This window comes from Perca flavescens, chromosome 20 (genome assembly GCF_004354835.1).
Source record: "Perca flavescens isolate YP-PL-M2 chromosome 20, PFLA_1.0, whole genome shotgun sequence".
NCBI lineage: Eukaryota > Metazoa > Chordata > Actinopteri > Perciformes > Percidae > Perca > Perca flavescens.
Genome location: NC_041350.1, coordinates 29,899,689 through 29,923,263, shown reverse-complemented (window position 1 = coordinate 29,923,263; position 23,575 = coordinate 29,899,689). Strand labels below are relative to the sequence as shown.

At 41.6% G+C, this 23,575-nt stretch overlaps 1 protein-coding gene across 4 annotated transcripts in view; it reads left to right on the top strand.

Annotated features, from left to right (window-relative positions):
* Positions 1-22,944, top strand: part of LOC114546347 (nesprin-2-like) — a 65,633-nt gene extending 42,689 nt beyond the window's left edge. The window contains exons 13-21 of one of the 4 annotated variants that reach the window (XM_028565060.1): positions 87-224; positions 540-725; positions 905-1,018; positions 1,273-1,425; positions 2,573-2,689; positions 7,116-7,253; positions 9,161-9,277; positions 9,949-10,026; positions 20,683-22,944. In XM_028565060.1, the coding sequence (XP_028420861.1) occupies positions 87-224; positions 540-725; positions 905-1,018; positions 1,273-1,425; positions 2,573-2,689; positions 7,116-7,253; positions 9,161-9,277; positions 9,949-10,026; positions 20,683-20,856 (1,215 nt within the window). In that variant the 3' untranslated portion in view covers positions 20,857-22,944. Of the gene's footprint in view, positions 1-86; positions 225-539; positions 726-904; positions 1,019-1,272; positions 1,426-2,569; positions 2,690-7,115; positions 7,254-9,160; positions 9,278-9,948; positions 10,027-20,682 lie in introns of all 4 variants that reach the window. The other 3 variants (XM_028565059.1, XM_028565057.1, XM_028565061.1) reach the window with 3 other exon arrangements.
* The last annotated feature ends 631 nt before the right edge of the window (positions 22,945-23,575 follow it).

The following is a 23,575-nucleotide window of genomic DNA, read 5'->3' as shown; positions in this document are numbered from 1 at the left end:
AGATGGAAACATGGTTAGTGTTTACACAGTTTCTTTGGTTTCTTGATTAAGGTTTTTAACTAAATATTGTTTGTGTTTGTGGTCAGATCCAAACGTGGCTTCAGGAGCATCAGGAGATGATCAGCAGCTCTAAAAGCTGGATGGATGAGGCCAAGTCGTGGCTCGCCACCCCCTGCACCTACACCACCGCTAAATGTCTGAGCAGCCATGTTCACACTCTGCAGGTTGGCACACTCAACTGTCCTTTCTACACTACTACACTACCCTGTCTTTCTACAGCACTTTACTATAACATGCTATTCAATTCCTAAATGTGTCACATTCTGCAAGAGAATGTGGTAAATGTAAATTGAGTAAAATATGTTTTGTATGTCCATGAAGAGACTGACATACAGTATATATTAAAAAACTAATTAGGCGTGGATGAGAAAATCTGGAAACCATTTGACCAGTTCATTAAAAAAAAGTTGTAATTGCAATAAAAAAATCAATAAAAAACATTGTTAAAAAAAAACATGTATTCCTGTCTTGTGCTGCAGATGGTGTTGGATGACTCGGCACAGATCCGAACCACTCTGCAGGGCTTTGCCTCAGTCCTGAAGGAAATGTCACAGGTTTGTGACGTCACAACTCTCCAGGAACAACTGGACGAAGCCGATCACCAAGTGGCCAACGTTCAAGACCGCTTCAATGCTCCTCTGTCTTACCTGGGGCACGCTGCGGACGTCAGTCTTAGATTCTATTCTTTTCTTAATTTAATCCGCTTTGAACTCTTGTACATATGTTATTTATTGTATTTCTGTTAGCTCATCTCTCTTTACCAGGAGATGTGTTGCTCACCCCTCTGCACATGTATCTTATTTTGTAAATGGTCAAATATACTGATCGATCGCTTGCTGTCTAGGAGGTGGAAGCAATTGAGATTGAAGTCAGACAGATGGAGAATGATGTGGCTGAGATCAAGATCTTATTATCGTCTCCAGAGACTTTCCCCAGCCCCAGAGAAGAAAGCCTCAAGGTAAGATGTGGCATTTTAATATCAATATGGTTGTGATTACCTGTATAAGAAAATACTAAAAACATGAGTGAAACTGATCAAGTGATTGTCAACTCACTTTGTCAGTCAGAGATTGATTTTATAGCCCAAACTGCAAATTCTAAATGTTGGATGTTTGCTTTAGGACAAAAAAAGACAAGTTTCTGAACTGGTCCACTTTGTCAGCCAGAAATATCAAATATCTGTTTTTCTGAATGCAATTCTTCTGTGTGCAGGCTGTGGAACAGAGGATCCAGTGCATGAGGAGGACCGTAGCTGAGATCCAGAAGTGTAAACCAGGCCTCTGTCTTCCAGAGAAGGCTGAAGACACTCTGACTGTCTTCACTGTCGTGGACCAGCTCCAGACTCTGCTGCTGGAACTGGAAAAGGTCAGACAGTCAGTCAGTCTGTAGTCTATATTGACGATGTTTCATTTACAGGACAGTTCCGGTGCCACCGGTTCCACTGGATGTCCCTCACTTTTGGCCAGATGTCCTTCACCTTCCATTGTCTTTGTGTTGGCATTCTAAACTCTGGTTGATTCAGGAAACATCTTCCAAGCTAGAACCAACAAACAAATTATATTTATCTTTTTTTTTTAGCAAAAGTCTCATCACACACTTGACAGCCATTTTCATTCCAGAGCACGCTTACCCATGTACACATCTGCCACCAAAACAAGTTCCTTCCCAAGGCTATTTTGCAGACGTACTGTTACTCCATCCGGCGCTTAGCGGCGCCCAAGACGATTGTGATTGGTTTAAAGGTCCCATGGCATGAAAATTTCACTTTATGAGTTTTTTTAACATTAATATGCGTTCCCCCAGCCTGCCTATGGTCCCCCAGTGGCAAATGTGAAAGGGGAGGTAACCTTGCTCCTTATGAGGTCATAAGGAGCAAGGTTACCTCCCCTTTCTCTGCTTTGCCCGCCTAGAGAATTTGGCTCACCCACGAGAGAAAGACATCATGGCTTTCAAATGAGCAAAGTGGCAGTTGATCAAGGCCACACCCCCACCCTCCACCTTGCACCCCCTCTGGCACATACTAAGGAAAGCTCATTGTGGGACTAGCTCTAGTGGCTGTAATTCTTCACCAAGGCTGAATTTCGGGAAAGAGACTTCAGATAAAGGTAAAGGTACTTTATTTATCACATTACACGTACATGTAGCAACATTTATTCTCTGCATTTAACCCATCCCTCAAGGGAGCAGTGGGCTGCCAATGACAGCTCCCGGGGACCAACTCCAGATCTGAGCCAGTGCCTTGATCAAGGGCACTGCCTGGAGAACCTAGTACAGATACAGTATTAGGGGACCACTGAGGTCTATATAAAAGCATCCAAAGAGCACCATGTCATGGGACCTTTAAAGAAATGGCAATAAACCAGAGCACCTTTTTTTCCCATCCCGGAATGTTGTGTGAACTAGCCAGGCCCTCGTCCGCAGCGCTGTGGAGGAAGGTCTGGCAACGCGAGACTAGTCAGTCAGACTTGAAGTGGCCTTTATTGAACCTTCTCCCTCCCTCTTCTTGTAGAAGGTCCCTGCTCTGTTCATCCAGCAGCCTTCCACTCCGGTCCAAGCCAAAGCTCCATCAGAGCAGATGACCTCACAGCCTCAACGGGGCCTCCTGGAATCCACTTCAGAGGAGGCTGAGGTGAGTTTGGTTCACTTTTCAAATTACAGTAAAAGTGGTTTAGAAAATTGGTAGCATTATGGTTACTGCGCATGCCACGTAACTGCAATGTCGCAAGTTTGATTCCGATGCATACGTACATCCACCGAGGGTCCCGCCGGAATTTCCACCACAACAGCTCAACAGCAATAAAGTTCAGCTGGTCCAGCTCTCGTCGCCCTCCACGCTCCACCAACCGACTGTCGACCACAGCGTGTTAGCTCGCCTAGCTCGGTCGGCTATCACCACCAGCTGTGACAACACCTCACTCAACTTCACTCTGCTCAACATCCGCTCACTTACAGGCAAGGGACATATCGTCCAGGACTTCATCTCCGATCGTAAGCTAGACTTTCTTTGTTTAACTGAGACATTGCAACAGCCCAACGACTTTTCCCAGCTGAGTGAATCCACTCCTAGTGGGTTTGTTTGCATCTGTCAACCCTGTGGCTCCGGCCAGGGAGGAGGTCTCACGATAATTTACCGTGAGAAATGGAAAGTCTCGCCGGTGTCTGTGGCTGTCTCCAGCTCGTTTGAATCTGTTGTCTGCAAGTTGTCTGGTCCCACTCCTACCATCATTGCTACTGTCTACCGCCCCCCTGATCCGAATAGTGAATTTTTAAATTACTTTGCTGCTTTTCTCACCCACTTGTCCTCTGTCTCACCAAACATAATAATGCTGGGCGATTTCAATATCCACATGGACAATATCAATCTGCCTCTCACCAAAGACTTCACCTCCTGCTTAGAAAGTTTTGGATGTCAGCAACATACCACTTTTCCCACACACTTAATCTGCTGCTCTGGTGTCATCCCTTCTGACCTTACAGCTGATGAACTCCCCATAACTGACCACTTTCTCCTTTCATTTACAGTGAAACTCACTCTCTCCATCTCTAAAATACCACACTTTATTTAATTTCGGAATATAAAGAATATCAACCCTGCCACTCTCACTTCAAGTATCCACTCCTCCTGCCTCCCTGACACTCACAACCTATCCACCCCCGATAACCTGGTCTCTCACTACAACACTGGACTCCTTAATATTCTTAATTCCCTTGCTCCATTGAAAACCAGATTCTTTTTCCATCTGCGCCCCTTGCTTCACCCCCGATCTTCGTGTCATGAAGGCCAAAGGTCGGCAACTTGAACGTCTCCATAGTAAAACTGGTCTCACTATTCACAAAGAAATGTACAATAACCACATCTTACATTACAGGACACCATTGCAAGCACTAAAACCCACTACTACTCCAGTATAATCACTGCCAATAAAGGAAACTCCAAGACACTGTTTCCCATTATTAACATTATCACCCAACCCCAGGACTTTCTCCCCCCTCACTTGTATACATTCTCCTTCTGCAACTCTATTATGTCCTTCTTCACTGAAAAAATCAAGAACATCCACCAGCACCTTGGACCAATCCCTCACCTCAACATCTCAGCCGACTTTCACCCATCTACACACTCAGGGCCCTATTTTAACGATCTGAAACGGAAGTATGAAATGCAAAACGCATGTACCTTTGTGGGCGGATCTCGGGCGCTGTTGCTATTTTACCGGCGGGATAGAGGACTCTTGCGCCCAACGCAAATCTAAAATGGGTTGGTCTGAAGTAGCTAGGTGTGGTTTGGGCGTAACGTGAAAATAACCAATCAGAGCGTCATCTCACATTCCTTTTAAGAGTAGGCGCGCTTGTTCCATGGCGGATTGCTATTATGACGGTGGATTTGCCTGGCGCACGCCAGCGGGAGCTGTCCGAGATGCAGCAAAGTAATAAATGGTCGGGTGGCGATGTTGCTGCGTCCTCTCGTGTGCATCTCCTCAAGTCTGGAGAGGATTGCTGGAGCGTGGGCCTCCAAACGCACCACCTGCCTCCAAACGCACCACCTGCACCTGTTGTGCCCCTGCCTCCAAACGCACCACCTGCACCTGTTGTGCCCCTTCCTCCCCCCACTCCATCTCCGTCCACCCACATCGCGCATTACTCCTGGACCAGATTCCGCCGGAGTGTCCAATCCCGCCGTAGTTCAACATCACGTCTCCTTAAGTCCTCTAATATTTCCTCATTTATGTCATCAACATCCATGATTCATGGAAATGTTGTGTAAAACACAACAAGCCACAAAGAATGCTGCGACTTTTTGAGGAGTGTACTGTAAAGTGCCTCCTGATCTATCCAAACACCTGAAGCGCATTTTCAGTAATATTTTCCTTTGTAATTATGTATGGTTTGCAAAAACTGCTGCGTCCGTTTAGATGAGAGAAGTGTATGCGCGTTGTGCACACGCTAAATTATGGCCAAGCATGCACCCCTAAAATAGCATCTGAATAACGCGCTACTGACTTTAGAGTAGTGCCACTGACTTTAGACTAGGTTTTTCCTGGTCAGTGACGGAATTGTTTTCTGAAACTGCAAAATAGCACTAGGGAACGTTTGCGCCAGAACACGCCTCGCAAATAGATTCCCTAATTTACCGACGTGCGTCTGTGGAGGGGAAAGTCCGCTGTGCGTCGGGTGCAAAATAGGAATGATACATGCGTTGGTGTACAAAGGCAATTGCACTGGGTGCAAGATAGGGCCCTCATTCTCCTCCTTCCAGCTCCCCACTATTTCAGAAATCACAGAACTCACCCGGAAATCCAAGCCATTGACCTGTCAACTTGAACCCCTCCCCACACAACTTGTTAAAGCCTGCCTTCCCTCCCTGGTCCCCCTCATTTCTGCTATCATCCACTCCTCTCTCACCACTGGAACTGTCCCTACATCCTTCAAAACTGCTGCATTTACCCCAGTCTTGAAAAAACCTGGTGCCGACCCCTCCAACTTCAACAACTTCCGTCCTATATCCAATCTACCATTCATCTCCAAAATCCTTGAAAAAACATTTGCCTCTCAACTCCATTCTCACCTATCCCACAACAACCTGTATGAACAGTTCCAGTCCGGTTTCCGCCCACTCCATAGCACTGAAACAGAACTTATCAAAATCACAGATGACCTCCTTATGGCAGCTGACTCTGGACTCCTCACCATCCTCATCCTCCTCGACCTGAGCGCAGCTTTTGATACCATCTGTCACACCACCCTCCTCAACAGGTATCTTCCATTGGCATCACCCACACCCGGTTAGACTGGTTCACATCTTACCTCTCTGGACGCACTCAGTTCATTCAACTCAAGTCTTTTAAATCCATTTCCTCCTCCGTCACTTCAGGACAGAGCCCTGGGCCCCCTACTCTTCATCATTTACCTCCTTCCCCTCGGCAATCTCTTTCGCAAATTTAACATTCACTTCCACTGTTATGCTGATGACACCCAGCTCTACCTCTCCACCAGACCCTCGTCCACTCTCCTGCCCACCTCCCTTACTGATTGCATCTCTGAAATAAAAACCTGGTTTACCCAAAACTTCCTCAAATTAAACAGTAATAAAACCGAGGTTCTCCTCATTGGCACCAAATCCACTCTATCCAAAACCGACAGTTTTTCTCTTAACTATTGATAACTCCCCTGTTTCACCCACCCCCCAGGTTAAGAGTCTGGGTGTCATCCTTGACAGCACACTATCCTTTCAACCCCACATCAATAACATTACCCGGTCTGCCTACTTCCACCTACAAAACATCAATCGCCTCCGCTCCTCCCTTACTCCCCACACAGCCGCCATCCTTGTCCACAGTCTCGTCACTTCCCGTCTGGATTACTGCAACTCTCCATTTCGGCCTCCCTCACAGATTCCTAAACTTCAACTGGTCCAGAATTCAGCTGCCCGCATCATAACTCAAACCCCCTCCATCCATGACATCACTCCTGTCCTCCAACAGCTCCACTGGCTCCCAATCCAGTTCCGTATCCAATTTTAAGTCCTCATGTTTGCATTCAAGGCCATCCACAACCTCGCCCCGCCATATTTGTCTTATCTCCTCCAGTGTCCTACTACCTCCTGCTCCCTCAGATCCTCTTCCTGCCGTACACCTGTCTGTCCCCTCCGCCCGTCTTACTACCAAGGGGAGCTGAGCATTCAGCCGCTCTGCTCCCCGTCTCTGGAATTCATTACCACCACAACTCAGAAACATTGATTCATTCCCCCATTTCAAATTGCAACTCAAAACATATCTGTTTAAAACTACCTATTCCTCTTTCTGTTTAATTGCTGTTGTATTCTTTATTTTTTGCTGCTTTTAATGTCTTTCTCCTTGAGTGCAGAGAAAAGCGCCTTTAAATAAAATGTATTATTATTAAAGTTGTTAGTCTTATCCAGTGTTCTGCAATGACTGGGACAGTAGTTAAAGTACATTGGTTAAGTGGCTTAAAATCCTATATTGGCAAGATGATGTGCAGGCCCAAAAACAAGAGATAATCAACTAAACCAAAAATGTCATTGTGCTGTCTCTCAGAAGGACGACATGGAACAAGGTCATATCCGAATTGTCCATGTTAAAGAGGACGTACTGAAGGGATCTGGAGCGTCACGGCTTAATGTGGAACAGTCCTCACCTGAACAGAGACCGTCCCGGACACCTGACAGCACTGAGGTAAGGAAGCCTGGGAGCCAGCTTTCTGGTTTTATGTTGGTTTCCTTTTTTGTGACGTTCTGCCATGGAAAGGTGCTCTGTAATAATAATACTTACTTACTTTTGAACGCTGAAAGAAACAACTGATAAATACTGTATCCTTACATGTGTGTGATCTTCAGTGGAGTGCCACCAAAGCGTGTTTGTTCTCACTGTTATCTAATTTACATGAAATTAACAACACTGAATAATAAGACCTGGATTTTGAATATCAAGTACTCACCACCTGTAGTCTTGAAAGGTGACTCTGTTATGGTAGAACAAAGTGTAGAGGGATTGGTACTAACATTCCTGCTTACCTATTCCTCCGTGTGTTTTTAACAAAGTTATTTAACAAATGTGTTTTTTCCTGCATGCTTAATACTACTATTTATTTCTGTATTTAAGTATTCTGAGTATGCATTGAGTACATACTGTTAAAAGTGCAGATAGTGGGACATCGAGCTGAAGAGACATGCAAGACATTGTTAATGAAATTCTATGGGAAATCCCAGAGTTTCAAAAAAAAAAAAAAAAACATAATCCCAAATATGTCAGGCTGAATAAATACGGAAATTCTTCCAAAAATTTGAATTAAATATAATTTTATAAAAATACTACTATAACACTATCAAGGATTGCATGGTAAAGTTGGGTTTTTCATTGATACAAAAGGCCATGTGTAGTGGAGGGTAGTTCATGACTAAATGGTGAAAACATTGAATTGTATTTATTCATTTTGCAGTGTTAAGAAATCTTAACTATAAATAGTCCGTGATCTGCATTTAAAATGCATATTTATTTTTTCTTGGTTCATAGCCTTACTTTTCACCAAATTTTATTGAAATCAGTGGACAGGTTTTTGAAATATCCCGGTTATTAAAAAATAAGTGATTTTACTTTAGATTTGAAATTTTTTGACCGACTGGTATATATACCATTGTTAAATTAGGGAGTGTTGATTTATTAAGAGAAGCAGATCATTGGTTTTATGCCCTTACAACTGTCATTTACATTTTATTTTTTACAGGGTTTCCACGGGGTCTTAAAAAGTCAAAAATTTCATAATAAACATTTTTGGCCTTAAAAAGTCTTAAATTGTAGGTAAAAAGTATTGTGTGGTAGGTATTAAATAATTTTAAACAGTTCTTAATTTTCCTAAGGCCATGCAACCTCTGATGCTTATTTTGTTTTATTCCATGGTGTTGTAGTTCTTTCTTTCGCTAGTCCAAATATAATTTTGCTGTATTACGACTACAAATGAGACCAAGTTATATTGCAGCTTTCATGTTATATATGAATGGCTACATGGTATCAATTATGATATAATTTCCATATTCTTTTGGACCAGGCCATACAGTCAAATTTAAATAATTTATTGAAAATGTTATAACAATATCTTTAAAAAAAAGAGCGTACAAGTTCACGAGGTGCACCTGAATGCACCATGAGGTCTCTCGGTGACCCACACACTTTGCAGTTTGTTGTTTACATAGCTCACGGGGAAGTAAAAATTTTGCCACACTGGTGACTTCAGGGAAGCAGGAGGATTTTCCAGTTCTGTTGTTTCACCTTACTTTCTGCACTTTCAGAAAGTGCAGCTGTATTCTACCGGTATGCTATGCTGTGACATCTATGAAGTGTTGTGGAAAAAAGAGTCACCAATCCTCCTTTTGATTTTGCTGATTGAAATTGAAAGCTAATTCTGTCCGATTTTCAATTTAGAATTGGACACAGATTGTCACACCCCTAGTTATAGCTGCTTTTAGTGCTAAAGTAAACAATGCCAGTCATTAGCAGCAACAGTGGCCAGCTTGCAGCTCAGTGTCCCAGATGCACTTATGACCACTTCCCGTGTGACTCTCCAAATGAGCGTGTTTCCATGTCAGCAGAGGGAGCATGACGGCGTGCTCCAGGCTGAGGAAGCCACAGAGCACAGAAAGGAAGAAGGTGGAGGAGGTGTTTTATGGTGGCTCTGGGATGCTTTCCTGGCTGCTTCGCCAGAGGTAAAGAAGATCTAGAGCTGCTTCTAAAAAAGTTTTTTATCCATTGTCTTTCTCTGTCCTACCTCTGTTCTTTTGGTCTCTTTTACCCCACCCCCAGAGTTCCTTGTGACCCAAGGTCAGCTACTTACAATGTTGGTGGGACGTATTAACCACATTGGAAGCCATAACGAGTTTTAGAACATTTATATAAAACTAACCAATTATTTTTGGATTGGTAATACACCTGAGACCATAGGTATGATCCCCATGGCATCAATCCCAACTATCTAGTTTGATTTAAATCATTTCTAACAACTATGTGACTAATAAGAAGATATAAGAGCTACAAGATATAAGATAAGACCTGGGTCACTCTGTTCTCCACACCACTGCTGGCAATGAGTTCCCTTACCTCTACTACCATCTTATCATATCAGCTGCTTACTGCTTCAACAAACCCTCTCCTGATCCTTAAAACATCTCTTCAATCACTGCAGCTCCAACTCAAACTCCCTCATTTCTACTTCAACCTCCCTGCACATCTGTTTCTGGATTTTGTGCTGCCTCTAGAGAGCAGTATTGATCAGTGTTTGTAATTGTAATAAACAATGTTCTCTCTTTCAGCCATTTAACATTTAGGTTTGCTTTGATTATATAGACTTTTTTTAAATATACATCATTGTATGTGTTAGGAACCTGTGGCCGTTGTCCCAGAAGAGACTGAAGGTGCCGCTGGACAAAGCACTAAACAGACTGGAGAAGACAGACAGGTAACTTAACTCTCAACATTGTCAGACATCCTCATTGGCTGCTGTTGATTGATTCTCAGCTTTTTTTTTTTAAAACCTAGCACAAGTCTGGTAATATTATCTATTTGTATATTGGCAACAAATCTAATCAAATGACCAAAACCAACAAGTCTGGCCTGTGTTTCCAAAGCCTGATATTCCATAGAGCTTCATTGTTGTCCAACAAGTATTAAAAACACATCAATGATCCACACTGTTGCACTGGGTGATACCATAAACGCACACATTGTAGTTTATTGTATTGTATTATTTCACCCAATCCCACATACACCGCTGTAAATACTCTATAGTGAGCCAAATCTACACCTGAAATAGTCCCCAATAACTGCACTATTCACAGTACCCAGCAGTTTAATAAACACATTTTTCCTTTTAAAAAATGAAAGTGAACAAACAGGATTGGGGCTGAGTGCCACGGACACAGTAGTAAAGTCAGAGAAAATAATTGTTTTTGTTTTAATCTTTTTACGCGAAGAAAAATATAGAATATCACCAGGCTTATCTTTTCCAACTATTTTTTATTTAAATTTCCACATACAGTACAGGCCAAAAGTTTGGACACACCTTCTCATTCAATGTGTTTCTTTATTTTTATGACTATTTACATTGTAGATTATCACTGAAGGCATCAAAACTATGAATGAACACATATGGAATGATGTACTTAACAAAAAAGTGTGAAATAACTGAAAACATGTCTTATATTTTAGATTCTTTAAAGTAGCCACCCTTTGCTTTTTTTGATAACTCTGCAAACCCTTGGTGTTCTCTCAATGAGCTTCATGAGGTAGTCACCTGAAATGGTTTTCACTTCACAGGTGTGCTTTGTCAGGGTTAATTAGTGGAATTCTTTCCCTTATTGATAAAAAAGCAAAGGGTGGCTACTTTGAAGAATCTAAAATATAAGACATGTTGTTGGAGGATCCTGGGGGTACCCTGTATATTGTTCGTGTTTGTTTGTTAAACGTGACTTTTTCATTGTAGCCTAGGCTGTACAAACCATCCCGAAAAAGAATTATAGGAATTGTGTAATAGGCCAATTTTGGAACAATATTATAGTAATCTTATAGAAATAGGCTACTATAGGCCTAGTATTTTGGGACATACCATAAAAGTATTACAGTATTTTGGAGACTATTATGACTGTAGGCTACTGTAGGAACATTATGGAGGGTAAGGTTATTGTAGAGATCATAAGTAACCTATGTCCTAGGCCCAGGTGAAGTGATTGGTAAGCATTTGAACTAAACAATACACTATACTGATGCCCAACCAGCCTAAATGACATCAAAGACAGCGGTAATGGCACATTTTTTCCACGTGCGTGCCGCCGTGTTCATGAACCAGAACCTCGACAATAAATCAGTAAGTTGCTACTCAAAAAAGTTTTTCAAGTTTGGCAGGTCTGCAAACAGCTAGAGGTTCTATCGCAATAGCAAATGGGAGTGGTAAGAGGGGGTAGCCCTGCCTGGTGCCTTTCCGGAGTAAGAAAAGGGTAGACAACATGTCGTTAGTTTGAACTGAGGCCATCAGGGATGAATATAATAATCTGACCCAAAGGATAAAATAGGCCAAACCTGCCCATTGCCTTGTATACCTACCCCCACTAGACCCTATCGAAGGCCTTTTCGGCATTGAGGGACACCACGATTTCCGGGGTATCATTACTCGACAAGTGTTGTGGGAAGACTGTCGGTCAGGCATGAACCCTGTCTGATCCAGCGAGATAATGGAGGGCATCACCCGTTGAAGATGGAGTGCAAGAACCTTTGAGAGAATTTTGAGGTCCACATTGAGGAGTGAGATTGGTCTATAGCTGCCGCAAAGCAGGAGATCTTTCCCCTTCTTAAGAATTAGGGAGATAGTGGCCTTAGACAGAGTGTCCGGTAGGCGACGATGTCGAAATGCCTTGTTGTACATATCTCTCAGGAATGGCGCGAGGAGAGCAGAAAATGTTTTGTAATACTCTACAGCGAAGCCATCCTGCCATGGGGATTTACCGCTCTGTAGCGAGTTATTTGGCTCTTAGAACCTCAGCGGTGGTTATAAGATCACCTAAGTCATTCGCGGATTCACCGTTTATTTGGGGGAAGGTTATTGTTAAGCATGTCATCTACAACGGGAGGACAGTCAGAGGTATACAGTTCAGCATAGAATTTGACAAATATTTCATTAATGTTGAATGGATCAGTGTGGATCTCGCCTGACTCAGCTCTGATGGCAGGAATTAACCATGAGGTTGCCTTGGTTCTGGCCTGATGAGCCAGAAGCTTCCCAGCTTTATCCCCCGACTCAAAAAAGTACTGTCTTGATTTGAGCAGACAAAGCTTGGATTTATTCGTAGATAAGAGGTCAAAGTCTGTTTGCGGCCTAAGACATTCTCTGTAAAGGGTAGGGTCTGGGCTGGCCACGTGTTAGTCATCGATGTCCTTAATTTTCCGTAGTAAGTCCGTCGTTCGGGACATTTCGACTCTTTTTAAATTAGAAACAAAGGAGATAAGCTGTCCTCTGATATAGACTTTACAAGCCTCCCATAGTACTCCTCTGTATGTGTCCGGCAGATCATTCAACTCAAAGAATAGAGGGATTTGAGAGTGTAGGAATTGCTTATAGTGATCCTTCGCTAGTAGAGAGGAGTTAAACCTCCACTGCTTGAAGGGGTTAGAGTGAGCACGAAAGTAGAGATCAAAGGAGGTTGCTGTGTGATCTGATATTACGATTAGGGTTGGGCAACCGATTCCTACTTGGAATCGTTTAAAAAATTACGATTCCATCGGAATCGTTTCTTTATTGGAATCGTTTGGAGGATTTGGTTTCAAATCTGATCATGGGTTCCAAATTTAACATGCACAAGTTTTGGTTTCCGTAGCGGCCAGGCGCTTGTTGTGTTGCAGCCATGGAGCACAGTAAGCGGTGCTCAAGTGTGGCTTTATTTTACATTGAAAAAGCCCCGTTGACTTCCTGTGACGTCATGGTCGTGGCAGCAGCCTGATTTTTAAGCTCCCGGAGGAGAATTTGTAAAAACTAGCCAAACCTTAATTATAAACCTTATTTTCTGCGAAATACACTCACATTAATCCATCGAAATGGCCTGCAATCGAAAAGCTACGGATAAGAAGGGTAAAGCATCGAAAAAAGATGAACAACCGAACCCAAAGGACGAGGGAGGAGAAGAGCACATGCTAGCAGTGCTAGCCGAGCTGCGGACACTAAGAAAGGAGCACGCTGAAGCCTCTAAAGACACTAAAGACTCCTTAACAAGAGTAGAAGCCGCACTGGCCGAAGTAGACGAAAGGATGACAAAACTAGAACAGCGTATGACTGAATACGAAAAGAATACGAATTGCTTAAAGAGAAGAACATCAAAGCTCAATCGCCATTTCCTGCCAAGCTGAAAATTCACCTGAAATCCGGTACAAAGACCTTCACGACCCTGGCAGACGTGGCCGCTACGCTCGGAGAGTTGGGTATCCAAGTTCAACTGAACGAACGTGAGACTCTACAGGCGGAACTGTTGAAAAACAAATGGTCCGAGGCTTCAAACAGAGCGAATTTAATGACCAACGCGGACTTGAAGAGCATTCTCCATGGTGGCCATCGATGAACAAATGAAACATTACTAATTGTGAGTAAGTTAGTGATTTATAAAAAAAAATATATATAAACGATTTACCCTGTAACACATAATTGGCTAGTTTTATTATTTAAAGATAACTAATAAGAAAGAATGGGTTCTCCTTAGCTGAGCGGTTTAAATTTCCTTTTTTTTTTTCTTCTCTCTCGTCGGCGTTTACATTAGGCCACATTACAGGCAACTTATCATGTGTAAGCTATACGTTAGTTGCAACAGCACTGCGTGCACATCCCCAGAGAGACCGGTCACAACTCTCTGTCCTTGTTGAGACTGAGTTTATGCTTGTTAGATCAGTTTTTTTTTCTTGTTCTATTTGTGAGTTCTTGTTCTCCAGAATGGTGGAAGTTATGTTATTCTTACAATTATGCAGTCACATAAGATGCTTTGTGAAAACACGGGTACGGGTCTACATTTGGAAAAGTAATGTCTACTATAAAGGTCAAAATCATAGGACACTGTTATCCACATGGATAAACTGATTGTAGTAAGTTATAATGTCCATGGATTAAATCATCCTATTAAGAGGAAGAAAATACTCAATCAGCTCAAAAAAATGCAAAGCTCTATTGCATTATTACAATAAACCCACTTATCAGAGAGTGAGCATATAAAATTAAAAAGGGAATGGGTTAATTTAGTATATAGTTCCTCAAATGGGAAAAAAGGGGTGGCTATTTTAATCAACAGAAATTTGGCCTTTAATGCAGAGAATGTGATACAGGATAAATCAGGCCGTTATGTCATGGTGGTTGGGACTGCTGGAGGAAACAAGGTATTCATACTTAATGTATATGCCCCAAACGAATATGATCCAATGTTCTTTAGAGAGATCGCTAACATCATTGCAAGCAATGCAAAAGGGGTATTAATAATAGGAGGGGACATTAATGCAGTGCAGGATGGGAAGCTGGATAGGATACCGACTGAGAAGGGATCTCAGTGCTCCAAAACGAAAACCTTAAATAACTTTATGTCCGAACTGGGTCTTACTGACCCATGGAGAGCTAAAAACCCAAAAGGGAAAGATTTCAGTTTCTTCTCTAATGTGCACAATAGTTACTCAAGAATTGATTATTTCTGTCTCACCCAACAATACATGCATAAAGTAACAGACTGTTTCATTGAACCTATAACCCTGAGTGATCATGCACCTATTGTGCTGAAAGTAGATCTAGGCATGCCCTCTTTTTTCAGATACTGGAGGTTAAACGTATCACTGCTGAATAAGTCTGAAATAGTAGAAGATTTAAGCAAAACCATAAAAGAATATTTTGAGATCAACGATAATGGTGAAGTTAATCCTTCAATTCAGTGGGAGGGAGCAAAAGCAGTTATAAGAGGAAAAATAATACAGATATCATCAAAAATAAAAAGACAGCGACTCAAGGAACAACTAATTTTGGAAAATAAAATAAAGCTTTTAGAGACACAACACAAAACCACAAGAATGAGCAACATTGTTACAGAACTTAAGGAGACAAGAAAAGCCTTAGACAAACTCCTGTCATATAAAGCGGAAGGGGCTTTAAGATTCTCTAAACAGAGATATAAAGCTAGCCGCCTTCTAGCATTCCAACTTTGTAAAGCTCAAGCTAATCGTACTGTATCCAAGGTCTGTCATCCTACACTGAGTAGACCAGTATCTCTACCCAAAGAGGTAGCAGATGCCTTTGCATCATTTTACCAAAATTTATATAAAGAACCAAGAATACAAACATCAAGAAAGGATACTGATACTTTCCTCACTGGTTTAAATCTCCCCACATTATTAGAAGAAACCTCTAAACAGATGATAACACCAATTACAGAAACAGAAATAAGAGAGATTGAAAAGCAACAAATCTCCAGGAGTCGATGGGCTTCCAGGAGAATTTTACAAATGCTTCATAAATGACCTTGCACCTGTACTAACCAAGGTGTTTAGATACTCTCTCTCTAAGAACAATACTCCGGAGATATGGTCACAGGCCATTATATCCCTGATTCATAAAGAAGGGAAAGACCCAACACTTTGTGAAGGATATAGACCCATCAGCCTGATATGCAATGATCAGAAAATACTGACACATATTTTAGCACATAGAGTTCAAAAACATATTACTACTCTGATTAAGCCAGATCAAACAGGATTTATTCCTAATAGACAGGGTGCCAATAATATAAGAAGAACCCTAAATATAATTACTTGTGCTAAAAGAGACAAACAAACATCAATGTTAATAAGCTTTGACGCACAGAAAGCATTCAACACTGTAAATTGGGATTTTTTATACAAAACATTATCAGTAATGGGATTCCACCCAAAATTTGTAGACTGGGTCAGTTATTTACAGAAATCCAAAATCTTGTGTCAGGGTAAACGGATGCTGTTCTGAGTTCTTTGAACTACAGAGGGGGGTGAGGCAAGGGGACTGTCTTAGCCCTCTGCTCTTTGCTATAAATATTGAACCGTTGGCAGCATCTATAAGACAGAATGAGGAAATAAAAGGCATAAAAGACATGGGAAATAAGGAGCATAAGATATCTCTTTATGTGGACGATATCCTGACCTATATAAGGGACCCAGTTCTTTCTGTCCCTGCACTGCTAGACACCTTAAAAAAATATGGAGAACTCTCTGGTTATCAAATCAACCAATCAAAGTCTGAGGCAATGATGCTAGTTGGACATTGGCCAATCCAACTATCAGAAAGGCTTGATTTCCACTGGTCGTTTAGATATTTGGGAATTATTATAACAACAGACCTATCAAAACTGTTTAAAGCCAATTACGGGAAACTGCTGGGCAACATAAAAGCGGACCTTACTAGATGGGAAATTCTTCCACTCTCTCTGATAGGAAGAATAGAAACTGTAAGAATGAACATTTTACCAAGACTGCTCTTTCTCTTCCAATCATTACCTATATATGTTCCTGCTTCCACCTTTACCACATTAGATAAATGGCTATCCAAATTTATTTGGCAAGGAAAGCGACCTAGACTTAAATTCAAAAGACTACTTTGCTCAAAGGAAAATCGAGGCCTGGACTTGACTAGCCTTAAAACATACTATTGGGCAGCCCAACTGAGATCAATGGTTGCGTGGATGTCCCAAGATACTGACACTGTATGGGTAGGAATGGAGCAGAGTGAATGCCCAAATTTCCCATTAGACTCAATCCCATTCCTAAACCAAGACATATGGGGGAAAAAGAAGATTACTAATGTATGGAGTTAAAAATATGGTCAATTGTGAGGAAAAAACTACAGCTTCCCATGACTATTTCTAGAGCTATGATAGCAAACAATTGTGAGTTCTCCCCAGCTAGGCTGGACAAGGGTTTTCTGAAATGGACAGAAAGGGGTCTAGTGGTTTTGGACAAGCTGTTTGACGGAGCAGCCCTGAAATCATTTGAACAGCTCAAAGAGAAATATGATTTACCAAACCAAGATTTCTTTAGGTACTTACAAATTCGACATTACCTCCAAAACCATCAAGAACGGGAAAAGCTCTGCTCCCTACCAACAAAAATAGAACACTTATTCATATCAATAACAAAAAGATTAGTAAAGTCAAAATTCATTTCACATATTGACAGAATATTGCAGGAAGAATTTAAAGGACATAATCTAGATATTAAAGAAAAATGGGAATTAGAAATGAACACAATAATTACAGATAAGCAGTGGGAGACTTCGTGCAGTCAAGGACACAAGGTAACCAGTAGTCCTAACTGGAAGGAATTCGGAAGGAAAATTAAATTGAGATATTTTAGAACCCCATTCATAATATCAAAATGGAGCAACAATTCAGACGGCTGTTGGAGGGGTTGCGGCTTGGTGGGAGATCACACCCATATATTTTGGGACTGCCCAAAGATATCAGAATATTGGCAAAGTGTACAAAAAGAAACAAAAAAACTGTCTTTGTATAGATCTACCTCTTGAACCATCATACTTCGTACTAGGGATACTGCCAGCTGACATTGAAGAGAATAACAAACATGTTTGCTGAGAATCCTTCTTTTAATAGCGAATAAGGTAATCACAGCCTCTTGGCTGAAGCCACACCCTCCAACAGTTGCACAATGGAGGGAAAGAATCCAAGATGTTTATAACATGGAGCATACAACAGCATTATTACAACTGAAAGTAGATGTATTCCTAAATAAATGGTCTTCCACTGCCCAACATTTTCATTTGATATGACTATTATGCAGACTATATCTTTCTTATTTTTATTTTACTTATTTATCATTTATTGTGGTAATTTGTATTGTAAAGAATTCTGTATTATCTACCAAATGCATATGTGGTATTGCAGAGATGAGGATCTTTCCCCTCACATATATTTTTGTTAGGATGGAAGACATCTATGGACTGCTATTCTATGTGTAGACTTGCCCTTGATACCTTACTGTACCATCAATAATGTATCATCAAAATGTTAATTTGCGACATATTGTATGACTGCACTTGATAATAAGAAATAAAGGAAGTTCAAAAAAGAAAAAGCCCCGTCAAACTGCAACCCACCTTTGAATCAAAATAAAACGTTCCTCTTATTTGTGAAATAAGTATGTGACCCGTTTCAACTCTACCACTCAAAGAATCGGAATCGAGAATCGATAAGAACCGGAATCAAAAGGAAGAATCGGAATTGTAATCAGAATCGTTAAAATCGAAACGATGCCCAACCCTAATTACAATGCAGTGTAGTCGCTGGATTTAATGTTGGAGAGCAGCCTATTGTCTAGAAGAAAGAAGTCTATACGACTGTAGATGTGGTGCATGTAAGAAAAAAAAGAGAATGATTTGGCCGTGGGAAACGTGTGCCTCCATGGATGGAGTACGGTTTGTTTGACGATCTGTCGAGTATAGGGTCCTGCACCAGATTAAAATCTCCACCCACAATGATATGATTTTCAATGTTTGAGAGCAAAAAAAAAAAAAAAAAAAAAAGTGAAGAAAAAAGGGGACACAAACGACACAACCACACACACGCATATAGAACAGGCAGAATAGAACAGCACATGACCATTAATCAAACCTGAGTCCCCTGACCTGAAATCACGATAACTAACTGTACCTTGAGTGTCCATTGCACAGCGGTGTGCCATCTACACATCCACATGGGTGTCCCCAACTCCCAAAACAACAGATCAGTCCAATACCAGAACAATATCAGTACAAACAGGCCATCAGCTTGGCAGCATTATGTGTATAAGTTAGAGGTCTCCACCTAGTCAAGAAATGAGAATACAGATTCACAAAAAGGATTCTTGCGTTGCCGCTACAGCTTTGAACAGGAGAAGCATAATTAAACTCTAGACAAACAGAAACATAGCTGAAATGTGTTGCTACATCACAGCCTTGACTATATGAGCCAGGCCAGGCAAAGAGTAAATTTAAATGTGCCAGCTGAAGGCTAGTGGAGTCTTTAAAGTACTGAAAGGAAATACACAAACAGCCATAAGGTCAAAGCCAACTTGAGGTAACATTAGCAAAGAAAAGCTTAAGGTAACATTAGCAGCTTGTAGCTATGAATCTTGGAGCAGTCTTACCAGATCGGCACACAGCGAAGCGGGGGGTTAGCCTTCACTAGCAGGCCAGGTGCTAACAGTGGCCCGCTCCTGAGAGCCATCAAGCTACATTAGGCGTGAGGCTAGCAAAAAACAGCTATTCGGGTAGCTTTAAATTAGCCGCTACGTCGCCAGGCGAGTTCAATCCTCCATGGAACCCAAACTGCGTCGGTGCTGAGAAGAATGAAATCCTGAGCAGCCTTAGGGGAAGTAAGCCGGCGCATCAGTCCTTCTCCGGTCCTAATGAACAGCTTGGCCGGTTAGTGCAGAGCGGGCCTGAGGCCCAGGTTGTAGAGCTCTTTCACCACATCTCGGTATTGCTCGACTACTTCGGGAGAGTAATCCTCAAAGATGTGGATTGGGGAACCCTTGTATTGCAGCTTGCGCCGCAGCCTTCAAGCCTTGCGCACAACTAACTCCCGGATCTGAAATCTGTGGAACCGCATCACGACAGCCCGGGGCTTCCCACCGGGGCCTGGTTTTGGAGCCAGTGTGCGATGAGCTCGTTCCAGCTCCGGGGCTGAATCCAGTATGTGTTCGCCAAGAACCTCAACTGGAAAAAAAGCTGTCGGGCTGAGCACCTTCAATGTTTTCAGGGAGGCCGACTATTCTTATGTTGTTTTGTCGGCTTCTGTTTTCCAGATTGATAAGTTTAGCTTGTAGCCTAGTGTTCACCTCAGACACCGTAGCTAGCCTAGCCTCCACGGTTTTCATGTCCTGGCTTGTGGCGTTGGCAAATGTCTCCAATGACGAAAGATGTTGTTGGTGTTCCAATATAGTAGTTTGGATGTTATCTACCTTCACCTCAAGTTTGGAAAACGGCGTGTTGAATTCAGCCAAGTGCGAGGCCTCGTGCTCGGTTAACATAGCCGTTAGCATAGATACTACGGTGCTCGATATTTTTGCTGGACATCCCCTCTTCGTGGCGAAGTGCTGCCGATTATAGTTAAATATAAATGGCTGGTTGCAGCGCTTTGGCTGGATTGTAAAGAAGGTTAAAGATGAAAAGGATGGGAGCGAGGGAATAATGCAACTACTCCATCACACCGCTACACCGGTCCACCAGGCTTATCTTTTAATTAATGTAAATTATAAGTGTTGGTGAACCTTTGTTTGTTATTGTCAGTTGCTTATAGTATTGTGATTTAAACATTTGAGCTAAATGCTTGTATTGTACTCAGTGCCCAAAACAGTTTATATAATTGATTCCAACAAAACTGTTAATAAGAGCCGTTGAATTTGTTTTACAATACAGCATGTTATATAAGATAACAACATAACAAAAATATGTCAATAACATTATGTAATATAACCGAGTGTAACAGTAACTGTATGCATCCTCATCTGGTGGTAACTCTGAAGACTAAATGATCCATGTATTTAACTGACTGATCTTCTAACCCTGCTCATGTTTCTTCAGGATGTTGAGGGTTCCCCTGACACCACAGAAGCAAGTTCATCTGAAGCTTTGTCAAAACCCCTGGGCACAGTCCGAACTCAGTCAGTGCCTGAGAGCATGGTAAACACAACAGCCTCCACCGTAAAAGTCTCCAAACCAGACGCTGGGCCCCAGCAGAAATGTGTAGTCTCCTAGATCTAGAACTTGTATCACTAGAACTTCTCACTTCTTCTTGATCAAAGCATTGCACTTTCAGCTTCTTCTAAAGCCATGTGCAGAACCCCCCAGAAACTAGCATAGACATTACTGCTTCTTCTAGAATCATCCTTAGACTTACAGGTTTTACTCTAGAGCCAATCCAAGAACTCCCATGTATTCTGAAACCAATCACAGTGCCCCCGACCTCTTCTAGAATCTACCCTAGAATCCCTGTTGTGTTCAGACCTATGGTTCAGACCTGTCATTCCTTCTAGACCCAGAACACCAATGTTTACAACATATCATAGCTCTCTCAACGTCTTCCAGATATAACCTTAGAACTCCTCTAGAATCAGGCCTAGATTTCAAAGCTTCCTCTAGAATCTTATGGAGGTCCTTGGAACTCCCAGTTCTTCTAGAACAAACAAATGTAGAGTCTATAATTTCCACTTCTGACAGTATAATTTCCCAATGCTTTCTAGGTCTAACTATATAACTCCCTATAGTTAGCCTTCATGTAGAATCTTCTAAAACAAGCCCTGGAACCCTTACCATACTTCTTGCAGAACACTGGGACTCCCTAATTCTTCTAGACCAAAGTCCATAACCCCTCCTTCTACACTCAGATCTAGAACTCTATATGTATTGTAGAGCTCTTGGCTTCTGTCTAGAACCAATTTTTTTTTTTCCACAACCAAACCTCCGAACTCCTCACATCTTCCAGAACCAAATCTAGAACATTTCTTCTAGTGTCCTCTGGAATGCTTGTAGAACAAGACTTTTTCTAGAACTGTTTTCTCTACAACTAAACTCTACCAAATCTAGAGCACCTGAATTGTTCTTGCACCAATTCTAGACATTTAAATTGTTCTTGAAATGTCTCAACCATCAGTGCATTTACATGGCAAAGAATTCTAGATATTGGCTTCCAACAGTACAGTGTAACAGTTAGTTTACATTTGAAATTTGAATTAGGGTTTTTCTAACTGCATTATGAAAAATAAAATAGAGGACAGGACTAAGTACTTTAATTGAATCAGATTACTCCCCAAATTACTTTTTTGTTTTTGACTACTTAGCTCGTTCATCCTGAGAATAATTCTGCCTGTTGATTGAAGAGTGGTCACAACTGAGATGTGGCTCAAGATGACAGCACATTATTTTGTAACTATGTGAGAAGTGGTTGACAGTGACTGTTACTACTTTACCAAAAACAGAAAGCAGACTGGTCGTATTTAGCATGTGGGGTTGATGGGTTTTGGTCTGTAATATGCAAGGACCGTAATTCTGATGGGCAACTATGTTTTTATAAAAGGCAGAAACAAAGTGTACTAATAGACATATTTTGTGAACCATGTTTTTATAATGTATCATATGGTGATTTAAAATAGTTAAACGTTTTGATTGTTGACCTTTCATTTACTATCTGAGCTCATTTACCTGCACTTAAATAAAAAAACTTGCTTGCTTACATGCATCTGCTATTTGAATTTCCATAAGCTGAACATGATAATAAATTGTTGTTTACAGAGCTCATTACCTGAATAATTATTACTTTAATGAATTGCCCAGTCACTGCTGGCAGCAGGAGAGTGTGGAGAAAGATTCCCGCTTTGTTATGAATCAGAATATTTACTTTCACCCAACGCAGATTTTGTACTTCATAAAGTTACCTTTTCTGAGATGACTGTGGCCATGAAAATGCACTGGTGTGACACAATGACTGATTAACACGCTACTGTTGGCAGGTGAAAACCATGGGATTACACATTTAGTTTTAGTATAGTATTTCTTAATCAGAGGAAATGTACTCAAATAATAAAACATTATTTTGCTTGCTTTTTGCAAGATTCTTTAAGGCTCATTTATAGTTTATAGTTCATTCATATCAATCTAAAACCAGTAACAATACACAATACGTTGCCATTCTTGGATACAAGGTTTTCACCTGGAAGCAGTGGTACTGAGATGTCTTACATTACATGGCATGTGCTGTACTTGTACATTGTTCCACTTTTGTCTATCCATTCTGTCTACATATCCAAACAAGAGCACAAATACAAATAAACCCACAACAATGATTTACTCCTCCGTCTCTCTTTCTGTGTCAGGAGCTCATGATAGGACAGAGGGGGCTTGCATGGAGGGGGGATGACCCAGAGGGGCTGAAGACATACACAGTATATACACAGAGTACACACACCCCTGCAGACTGCACACAGGCCAGGGACTAAGTCATACCTGCACAAAAAAACACTCACTAAGTACTCATGCACAACTGGTGAGGAAATCAAAGCTTCAACCGCTGTAAAATCAGAAAGCAGTGAGGTGGACAGCGGGAAATATGTCCAAAGCCCGGTTCTGCCAACATCTGGAAAAGTTCTTGGGAAATCTAGAAGTCCTCTAGAAACAGCAGCAAGCATAGCCAGCACACATGCATACACACTCTCTCACCATAGTTTAACATCAGCAAAATCAACAGAGGCCTCAGCCTCCCTTGCCGGCACAATCAAACTGCAGCATCAGGAACACACTGAGGGCCTGTTCCCTGCAGCTACCCTGGTAAGCAAAAAAAGAGATACAAGTCACTCTCAGCGCTCTGGTTCCAGCATGACACCAAACACAAGCACCGTCCTTCTCCTAACCCTCTAACTGCAGGAGTGGATACAGAGTTGGAACCTGGTTGCACATGAATAACTCCCTGATGGACTGAGTT